Here is an 11,675-nt window from a genome sequence, read left to right as displayed (position 1 = left end):
ATGATCACCCATCTACTTACAAGAGTGAATGATAGTTTATGTCAAAAATAAATAAAGATCAACATTCTATTTGTTTTACTGGCTACATATCTTTGAAGAAAAAAAAATCAAGTCAGGAAAATGTTCATTAATTAAGAGATTTCATCCAATTGCCTATTTTTTTTTTTTTTTTTGCTCCTTTCAACATATTTTCCATTTACATTTAACAGGATGTTTTAGTTTTATGGTGCCAATGATAATAATTCTTTAAAAATCTGTTTTTTAAAATGGAGAAAAAATAACTGAGTTGCATAATAGCAAAAAAATATACTGCCCACGGAAACTTAGTTTAACATCTAAAATCTTTACAAAAGATAAGGAAATTCTGATTTTTCCCTTTATCTTCTAATTGAAAAATGACATCACTTAACATCAACACTTGATACATAATTTCCGTAAAACTTCTCTATGGCGAAATAGAACTGTACCTAGTTGAAGAGTGTATAGAATGTTAACACTCATGACAATTTCAATCCAACCATTGATATAGCTTCAAATTACTATTAATTGTGGCTATTTTTTGGGGAAAAAAATGTGCAAAGCTTATGAGGGCCCAGTATACGAAAGGCTTAATTTTTAAGAGTCAAATCTACATTTGTCACAAGAGTTCAAAAAGTGGCATTATAGTGCGGAAACACTAGAAAATGCCATCTCTTACTCGTAAGTCTTTTAAAACAGGTTGGAAATCATATAAAAATACTCAGTACGTTATAAGTAATAATTAACAAAAATATTTCCATTGACTACTCTGTGTCCAAAGTGATTAAGGACAAAAATAGAAATTCTTGTTTCTTTATTATTTGATAAACTGCTGATAAGCTCCCGTTAGAAGTTTTTTAGACATTACACCAAGTTGTCTTGGTCTTCTGATCATATACATATACACACACACACATATATATATATGTACACACACATATATATATGCATTTTTTTCAAGTAAAGAAATGTTTAACAGATGTAAACTATTTATTGAATATTTGCCACCAAATATTGTTAAATACATTATCTTGCAGCATATCGCTTTCAAGTTAAAATGTCAGAAACAAACACCAATATTTACAATTCTTTTAAGGAATGTTATATAATGACACATTAAGGCGTAAATTCTTTTGGCTTATAATTCTTAAAAGAATGATAATAGCAAAAGTGATGCAAAATCTTCAGTGTGAGATTATGATTAAGCTACATTTTACAAAAATATGGTGTAAGATGGCAATAATCCCATTCAACATCCTGGATTAGATCCCTTCAGGAGGGACTGATAATTTATACAGTCAAACTTTAAAATTTACAGATAAAGGCAGTTCAATACTGCCACTGAGAAGTACATCTCTTAACATATACAACTTTCAGGCCACAGTTTTGAAGGTCTGAAGTATTAAGTTGGTTTGATGAATTAGTCGGTTGGCACTTATGAACACATTTATTGCCCTGTTTAAAAAGAAAAGAATAAGCATTAATTTCATCCAAAAAATTCACCTTTTTAAGATTTATAATATTAACAGTAGCAATGAAATCAATTTAAGAAAAAAAAAAGACAACTTAGTACTGAATATTAAAACTTTTATTCCAATTTAGGATTTAATACTCTTGCATCATTTTAAACTATCTAGTAATTACTGCCCCCTGGTGGTTCTGACTGGCAATAAAATGTTGGAGGGCTGCTAATGATAGGTGGTGCCTCAACAACCCAGTTCATTTATAGGTGGAACAAGTTAACTGGCCAAAAGGAGGATTCAGATGTGGTCTCCAGCTGTGGATTCATAGAAGTTAGCAAGTAAAATCTAGCAAAGTATCATAATCTCAAAATCTGTAATTAATGGGCATAATACTCAAGAAAAAGTTAACTACTTCTAATCTGATTCATCCCAATCTCTTATCTCCTTAAAAAAGAGGTAGAAATTCTAAACGACAAACTACTACAAACTACTTTTACTATAAACATATTTTTACAACAAAATAATCATGCAGTTTCAAAATCTGGGAGCTGACAACATATAAAAATATATTCTTTAAAATTGGCTTTGAGTTCCATCACATTCTCCTAATGGCTCATCTTCATGTGGCTGGAACACAGAGTTGACGCCCTAGTCCCACTGTGTGGCCTTAATAGTTTCCTAGTGTCATCTCTAGCATGTACCTGCATCCTAGACATTTCTCAAAAGAGAATGTCCAGGTACTGGACCCGGTGGCTCACACCTGTAATCCATCACTTTGGGAGGCCAAGGTGGGTGGATCATGAGGTATCTCAGAGTTTTAGACCAGCCTGGCAAACATGGTGAAACCCTGTCTCTCCTAAAAATACAAAAATTAGCCGGGCATGCTGGCATGTGTCTATAATCCCAGTTCAGGAGGCTGAGGCAGGAGAATTGCTTGAATCTAGGAGTCGGAGGTTGCAGTGAGCCCAGATCGTGCCACTGCACTCCAGTCTGGGCAACAGAGCAAGACTCTGTCTCAAAAAAAAAAAAAAAAAAAAAAAAAGGGAATGGCCAGAAAGAAATGGATGCAAATCCATCCCCCTACTGAAAGATGGCCTAAAGATCAGGCTTTATCAATAATTTTCTGTTTTGAGGAAACAGGTATAAAACTCACAGTACATTACTGATACACAAATAACTGGAATTTTAAAAAGCTGCTGAATGGAGAGAAAGTAGCAAGGAGACTGAATCCATATGCAGAGTAAATAATTTCAATTAATTAATGAAAATTAGGCTTTAAATTAATGTCTACCTTTCATTGTGCTTATTCCATAACAGTAATTTAAAATCAGAAATAATAATCCCATCATGTAAATTATTATTTTAATGTGCTTTTGGCTGAGCTTAGCATAAATCAAGAAAAAAACAAAAGTTTATTTTCAAAACACAAATGCCAGCTTATTAAACTAAGTCATCAAGGAGCATTTCCCTTAGACAATCTGTGTACGGAACACCACCACAAAACAAATAATAAAATTTAGTTCGGTAATCTCTAATTCGTAATATAAATGTAAATACTTCAATCTGTTTGAACTGTTAAAAATGACTCTGAAAATTAACAGAATTCTATCTAATGTATTTTTATCATTTTAAATATTACTACAATAATACTGTAATGATGTGACATGAATATAGGGATCTTAAAACCTGTATAGTAGGATGGGATGATTGAGGTCTCTGTTTAGATTACGTTTCTGACTTTAAGCACTGTTAAAAAATAACCTTGTTGAAAAAATTCTCACATTTGACTTGAAGTGCAAAAAACTACCTATATGGCCAGACTTTCCATCAGCTTATACATTATATGTATGCATGTATGTATGTTAAAATGTATAAAATCTCTTGGTTTTCTACAGCGCATTACAATCAATTATATGTAAATTAAAAACTAATGTACAATTTACATTTTAGTATATTTCCTATTTTATAGAATGATGCTGCTGTGAAAGCCTCTTTCCAGGACAGTGGGTCAAAACCCTTACAGCCCTTTAAAAACATCTGGGGCACTTTTACAAAACATCTAAACCCTGGCTCCACTCCCAGCAATTGAATCAGAATCTCTGCAGGTGGGGCCTAGGCTATGGGAATTTTTTAAAAACTGTCCTCAAGTGACTCTATTGCACAGAAAAGATTGACAACATTGCATTAACTTTAGTGCAGTAGTTCTCAACAGACCTGTAATGTCAGTATCATCTGAAAATGTCTAAGAAATGCAAATACCTGGGCTCCATCCTAGACCTGCGAAATCAGAAATTCTAGAAGTGGGACCCTTGAGCAATCTGCAATTTGAGCTGTAACACGTCCTCCAGATGACTCTGATGCTACTAAAGTTTGAGAACCACTGTTTCAGGAGTGTATAAAGTAGGCCAATGAACTAAAATTGCTTTTACATTTTTAAATGGTAAAAAAAAAAAAAAAAAAAAAAAAAATCAAAAGAAGAATATATGACAGGTAAAAATTATTTCAAGATACTGAAATTTGAATCTTGTGTAAAGTTTTATTAAAACACAGTCACACCCTCTTGTTTGTATATTGTCTATGGCTTGTTTCTGTACTACAATGGCAGAGATGAGGTGGATAATGGCAACAGGCCCACCAAATCTAACATATTTACTATCTGGCTCTTTTCAGAAAGCGTCTGATAACTCCTGCTGTAGAAAGGAGTTATGGCCAGATTAGCAACCACATTCGTTTCCTATTGTTAATGGAATGCCTTGATTTATCGGTTGCCTGGAGTACTAATAAAGTAAAAGGGCTTAATTTATATGGTTTTCATACCATATAAAACCACATAATCTATTTAATTTTAAAAGTAAAGGATAAATTACAGTACTTACTTGCCATCTTTAAAATACGTTTTCAGAGTATCACTGAAACTTTTGGAGTACTTTACAAATTCTTTCTTTTGGTGTTCAAGTGCCTACAGCCACAAAATATAATAAGAAAAAAAGTACTAAATAAGACAAATAATCACAACAGCCAAAGGCAAGGACAAGAGATTACACAGGATATGGGATGTACTTTATATGAATATTACTAATAAGCAATTGTGGAGTATTTACTTTTAAATAAAAAGGCATATTTAAATCCAAGAATAAACTCCACGGTTAATGACACAAAACTATTTCCAACAATCAATCCTATTTTCAAGTCAATAAAACAACTAGGCATAAACCAACATCTAGGGTGTCAACTAGCAAGGCGTCTACTAAACGTACCCTGCGGTTCTGGTATTGATATTTCTTGAAGACATTATTCACTGTATCAAGAAGTTCTTTTATTGCACTAGCTATATCCCTGTTGAGAAAAGAATAAAGAGTATGAGCTGCATTTGAAAGAAATTTGTGAGAGAAAACATCAGCTACATTTGAAAGAAATTAAGTACACTCTTAATCTAATCACAGTACACTCTTTAATTATGGTAAGTGCACTCACTTCATGAACAGCCAGCCTTTTTGGCTAGCTGGTTGGAGTTGGGGTTTTAGCCTGTACCCCTCTGTAATCCTCATTCTCTTGCATCGCTGACCAAAGGTTGCCAAGCAAAACCAACTTTCTCAAATCAATCACATTTCATTAAGCATTCCTTACTCAAATTTAGAAAAGAATAAACATTACCTATGTCTGTCTTTTCCCATTTTAAATTTTTTCTTTGCTCTAATGTAGCTAAATTCAAGCTACCATGTTCTCCACTTTTGTTATTTGAACAATGAACAATTTTATGATATTCTGCATTACATATAACTCAATTCTGTATTTAACAACGCTGTATGCTAGATACCATTAGTTTTGATGTTTAACATAAAATATTTTCTCCTCAGAAAATATTCCTCTCCCCTGAGGAAATACTCCTCCTCCTTTACTCTTTTATAGACACTTTTAGCTTCTATCTAGCAACCAAATATCTTCCTCTTTCAAACACTTGCTGTCAGCCACTATTCCCTTTGGAAAATATAATATTTAAATTACTGGGGGAGACATCACCACAATATTCTTCCACTTTACCTTTCTGGTAATCATCCTTTGACTATATATGCATCACCACCTCCCTCCCCTTTCAAAAGAAACAAAAGGAAGAAATCAATAATTCTCATTTGAGTGTTCTTCCTATCCATGCACCATTTTTTTCTGAACTTTCTTTTTTTTGCCTGTCTAGTCCCTTTTGATTTCCACATTTTAACCTCATAGCAATTTTTTTCTGTCAAACTGAACTTTATATAATTCTGCATTCTCAAACAGTCTCACATTCTCTACGACAAACCTTTTTCAAAACCATTCTCTTAGCTGTTAGTCACAACAAAAACTTCAAATGCAACGCAACTGTGAAGAAATGAATAAGATAGAAATCTGCACCATCCTAAACATAACATTTTATTACTAATACTAATTATAAATGCCAGATTTCAGTTATTTCCTATCTAAAACATTTCAACATTCCTATTTCAAGGGGAAAAAATCCTCAGTGTCCAGGTTTCTGTGTGCATGTGGGTGCTTCCCAGTATGTTTTTCAGTAAATAAGCATGTAGAAATTTTAAGAATTAAAAGCATACAGAATTTTGATATTAAAAAAAAAGTATTTTAGAGTACTCCGAAGTAGTAATTACATTTTCATTAATTATTTCAATAATATTTTACTTATTACCTCTCTCAGGTCAAACACTGGTATTGGGGCTGAAACACTGAAATATTACATATTCAAGTAGGACAATAAGTCTTACATAAATGCTATCTAATTTTTTTTTTTGTCTCTGGTTTAGTAACAGCAGTTTTTAATTAGATAACTATTCCTTTCATTTATGGCTTAAGCAAGTTGAATCTTTGTATACTGGTGTGATGGACATAAACCCACCACTGTTTAATAAAATGCTGTCATAGGACTATTCTGAGAAAAATTACAATTTCAACAAATAAAAAATGTCAAATCTCCAAATATGCAAGCTTCTCCAAATCCACAATGGAGTTACTTAAAATGGAATATAATGGAACAAATTACAAAGTGATCAGACAGAAGTTTATACAGTCTCACTTTGTAGTATATTTCAATATTCCACTAAAGAGGAATAAAATGTGTTTCCAGGGCTAGTCATCAAGATGAACATATATGCAACGACAATGCCTTGATTCTACAAGTCAAAAGAGTGGGTCTGAAAAATGCTGCCTCACGCACCTAGGGAGACAGAAAGATGAGGGGAGAAGGGAGGGTTTTGCTGGACAAAAAAAGAGAGACATGCTGATAAATACTGGAAATCTCTACTCTAAAAGGGGGTGTGGGGAGGCACAACTCCTCAGGTGACTGCTGATGAGGCACGTTTGAAAACTTGCAGCTAAGGTTTAATGCCTTATTGGAACAGAGCTCTCTGTCAGCCAAGGTCGTTTATTCCTAAGCCTGGACTTCTGTTTGGACACGAGGCAAAAGACTGTTAAATGCCTACCAAATTGTAGAAAAAACGTTCTCTAGAAACAATCTGCAGAATGTATGTCAAATATTATGTTATCCGTATGTACACAGAAAAGTATTTTCATTTATGGCACCAAGGTGTGCACATAAGGAAGCTAAATTATATTAGTAATTACCAGAGAGTTTGTTTCCTATGAGAGAAAATACTGTCACAAAAAAACCACTACAGACAATTAACCAGATAAAGAACTGAGAAAAAACTTGAGGGTAAAATAAATATCACATAACTAATGAATGCAGCTTGGTGCAGATGAATTCTGTGATAAGAGGCAGATAGTATGAGCAGGAGGAACTTAGCACCAACCTAATAGTTAGGGCAGCTGTGCGAAACATACACTGAAAGACAAAGCCTTCAGATGAAATGTAAACATACATCTTATCAAAAAACTGCATGGAAAAGTAAGAGTTTCCAATCACGCCACCCAAATGTGCATGATACATGTTTATGCAAATCCGCTAATGAAAGGGAATCCCTGTGCTTTGAGTTGAGTTTGGTTTAGACTGGAAAACTCTGAAAAAATCTATTCTGGACCCTTCATGAAAACTCCTAACTTAAAACAAATAAACCTTGCTGAATTTTCACCTAAGAATATGCAAATATAGATTACAAACAGCAAAGAAATGCCTGGCTTTTTTATTTTGGTCTGTTAAATTACGAGTCTCCACTAGTTTTCCATTAGGTGAGATGTACTGGACTTCAAATTAATTTTACAAAATATTTGCATAGCTCAAATGTACTCGGGCACACACATTCACTGATCAAAAGGCCTTTTAAAATATTTGCTGGATCATTTTTCCTAATCAACTCCGTTGAGAAAAGGGAAGAAAATTCTCATTTCACAATGCTATTATAGCATGTATTGTTCAATGTATGCTAGGTTCTGTGCTAGGCCCTTCATGTATATCATTTCTTTCAATTCTCACAAGTCATTACCCTTACCTTCAGAGGCACAAACTAAAATGACAGAAGTTAAACAACCTATATCCAAGGTTACATAGCTGAATGTTGGAATGGAGACTCAAACCTAGGTCTGCTAATATATTCAGAACTGCCTGAATATTTATTAGCTGTCAGGAATCTTTTTTACTTGTACTTTGATACAATCTATAGAATCACCTATAGTACTTGGTGTAGTATGTGTATGACATACGCTTACTGAAAAATGTTGCTAAAGTGAATAAAGGGGATAACTACCTTAGACACAAGAAAGTAAAATATTTGAGAAATGCCTGAAGGAGAAATAATTTTCTCTTTTGGTGCAATTTTATCCACTAATTTGTCAATTAATAGTGGTAAGAACATATATGAAAATGCACCAAATAATGACAGTGATACAAATATTTATACTTTAGCCTATCTATGCTATTCACATGTGGTTGAATTTTAGTCTCAGAAATAACATACACATCAACAAACTTGCCAGGGTAAATTATCCCTCCTCAAATGGTTAGGAAGTAAATTTTCATTGCCACCATTACCCTTAATTCAATTGTGCTAAATGAGTACACTCTAGACAATAGAACTGAAGTATTATTACTCCCTCATAAATGAAACAACATCCTAAAGAAAGCCTCTGTCAATGACTATGAACAAGACTCTTAAGCTCAATTTTCTTATGACTAAAATGTGCTGTTAATAATGTGGTTTTCAAACAGTAGCTCCCTAGAGTCACAGACAGTTTAGCAGAGATGTCTCAGGGACTCTGTAGGGGGAAAGAGGATGTCAAAGTGACAGGATGAGGGCTCTGGGCCTACATTTCTATCTCAGCTTCAACCACAACACCGTTATCTCTCTCATGTAGTGAAATCCTATGTTAAAATATCCTTTATCACATTTCTTTCAATGGCAGAAACTTTATTTTTCAATCTCCAGATTGGATCAACATTGTAAATCGATGATTGGGAAACAGCAGTGAACACCTGGCGTTAGATTGCCTGGGTTCAAATCCAGCTCTACCACTTAATAGGTAACGTCTGTGGCCTTACCTAATTTTCTGTGCCTGCTTCAATTTCCTCACTTGTTACTGGGTTGTTGTGATAAGTAAATATATGTAAAGTGATTAAAATAGTGCTTAGAATATAATAAGTACTATATAAGTGATTGCTATTAAGATGACATCGATTATATAAATGTACTTTGATGATCTGAAGCAAAATCTGCTGCAAATATTATTTTAAATGTCAAATCTTCATAGAAATGTATCATGGCTCATCAACAAGTCCATGATTATCAAAGCAAATGAAAACTTACCAAATTATTTGAAAACTTTAGAAATAAATAGTCTAAACAATCAAGTTTGGGATCATTGACTTTATCCTTTTACAGGCCAAACATATTTACTTTATACAGAGCAAGTACCCCTTAAATGAAATGCTTGAGACCAGAAGTCTTTAGACTTGGGGATGAGGCCCAAGTATAAACATGAAATTCATTTATGTTTTATAAAGTGCATTCATATATGCATATATTTTGTGCATAAAATAAACTTTTGATTGTGTTTTGCCTACAATCCATCCATCACATGAGGTCAGACGTGGAATTTTCCACTTATGGTGTCATGTCACGGTGCTCAGAAAGTTTCGGATTTTGGAACATTTAGAATTTCTAATATTCAAATTAGGGATGCTCAACTTGTACCAGATTAAAAATGAAACTCCATAAACAGTGGATTACCTTCCCCATTCATATATTAAAAGTAGAAAAGGAAGCTGGGGCTTTCCTATAGGAAAGGTAGAATACAAAAAAAACCCATAGGCTGGGGTGCAAGTGGTTCATGCCTGTAATCCCAGCACTTTGGAAGGCCAAGGTGGGTGGCTCACAAAGTCAGGAGATTGAGACCATCCTGGCTAACATGGTGAAACCCCATCTCTACTAAAAATACAAAACAATACGAGCATGGTGGCGGGCACCTGCAGTCCCAGCTACTTGGGAGGCTGAAGCAGGAGAATGGTGTGAACCTAGCAGGCGGAGCTTGCTGAGCCGAAATAGTGCCACTGTACTCCAGCCTGGGCGACAGAGCAAGACTCGGTCTCGAAAAAACAAAAACAAAAACAAAAACAAAAACCAACCAAACAAACAAAAAAACCCTTAGGGTTTGTCCCTTGTGACACAGATTTTGGCTATTCAATTAAAAGCCTTTTTCATATTCCTGGTCCTTAATTATTGTCAAAGAGTAGGGTCATTCCTTGATAGCTGGGTGGCATACCTATCACGCACCATTATTTTCTAGGGGACATAGTCCTCTCTTTATGTGACTCAAAAGATAGTATCCAAACTAGCTAGGTATCCAAACAAGCTAAAATAGCATTTCTCAATGTGAACGACAAAGAATACTATTTTCAAAATATGAATGTTTTCTTTTTCTTTCATAATTGAGATTTTATCTGTTGTGTTGAGGATCAGTACACAGACATTTCAACTTGTACACAATTCTGAACATATGTACTGCAAAATCTAAAAAGCCACGTATCCTTATTACTCTTTAAAGTTATTCCAGTGACCTTCTAGCTTACAACTCAGGCAAAATTTCCTTCAGAGGCTATCAAGTACCAGTACCTTCAAATGTTGATAAGCTGTCACATACATCCTACTAATTCACAATTTAATAGCATATACACTATATACTTTAATCTTTCACAGCACATCAACAAAATTATTAGAAAAACAGGACTACCATGACCAAAGATGTTACAGAGTGCACACAATTATGAAAGGGAGAGCCAGGCTCAAGGAGTGGTTTGCCCAAGGAAATAATTCCACTAAAAAACAACAGGAAGAAGTAATTTAAGGTCAGGTGTGGTGGCTCACTCCTGTAATCCTAACACTTTGGGAGGCCAAGGCAGGAGGATCACTTGAGCTTAGAGGCTGGAGACCAGCTTGGGAAATGTAGGGAGACGTGGTATCTATTAAATATCAAAAAAAAAAAAAAAAAATTAGCCTGGTGTGGTGGTGTACACTAGTAGTCCTAGCTACTCAGGAGGCTGAGGTGGAAGGATTGCTTGAGCCCAGGAGGTTGAGGGTGCAGTAGGTTATGATCATGCCACTGCAGTTCAGCCTGGGTGACAGAGTGAGTAATTAAAAATGTTCAAGACATTAAACGCAGCACTGCGACTCCACTTTGCCATTTAGTACGCTTTGTATTATGGGATATAAAAACTAACCACCTATTTATGGAATGTTAAGCTGACACCCATAACAATCAAGGCTCCCCATAATTCAATATCCAACATTATTTTCTCATTGTACCAAAAAATAACCACAAATTACATTATTTCACCTCTTAAAAAAAAAAAAAGCATTTACTCTTAAAAAATGGGATGAGGTGGAATTTACTCCTTAAATGTTTCTAGAGTTACTAAAAAACTTGCATTTACAACATAGTTGATAAAAGTATTCCTCTGGATTATGTAAGAAGAGAGACGGGGAACCACTGATAAGACATGGTATGCGGTATTAATCAGACTGGGCTTCTTTCTCTCCTGCTTCAGAGGCTGGACTCTCTTCAGTTTTAGTTTTTCTGTTTTCCGCAGATAAATCCTTATTCTTGGTTAGCCACTTTGGCCTGTTTTCACTTTGCTATTCTTTTCTTTTGTTTGCACTTTTTTACCTGAAGATTTATCCTTTCCTGCTACCCTTTGGGGCTTCATTTCCACTACTGAAAGAGCAGGTTTAGCTGACAACCATATCCATCTCCTTTTGG

The 11,675-nt window shown here is 34.6% G+C and overlaps 1 protein-coding gene across 4 annotated transcripts in view; it reads right to left on the bottom strand.

The window, feature by feature from the left end:
* Positions 1 to 987: 987 nt before the first annotated feature.
* PDCD10 (programmed cell death 10) overlaps positions 988 to 11,675 on the bottom strand; it is a 51,334-nt gene continuing 40,646 nt past the window's right edge. For all 4 annotated transcript variants that reach the window (XM_011944620.1, XM_011944619.1, XM_011944621.1 and 1 more), the window contains 3 exons: positions 4,739 to 4,817; positions 4,358 to 4,440; positions 988 to 1,473 (listed from right to left, as the gene is read on the bottom strand). In XM_011944620.1, the coding sequence (XP_011800010.1) occupies positions 1,392 to 1,473; positions 4,358 to 4,440; positions 4,739 to 4,817 (244 nt within the window). In that variant the 3' untranslated portion in view covers positions 988 to 1,391. The remainder of the gene's footprint in view (positions 1,474 to 4,357; positions 4,441 to 4,738; positions 4,818 to 11,675) is intronic.

Source organism: Colobus angolensis, unplaced genomic scaffold (genome assembly GCF_000951035.1).
Source record: "Colobus angolensis palliatus isolate OR3802 unplaced genomic scaffold, Cang.pa_1.0 Scaffold234, whole genome shotgun sequence".
Classification (NCBI taxonomy): Eukaryota; Metazoa; Chordata; class Mammalia; order Primates; family Cercopithecidae; genus Colobus; species Colobus angolensis.
This window is presented reverse-complemented; position numbering and strand designations above follow the sequence as displayed.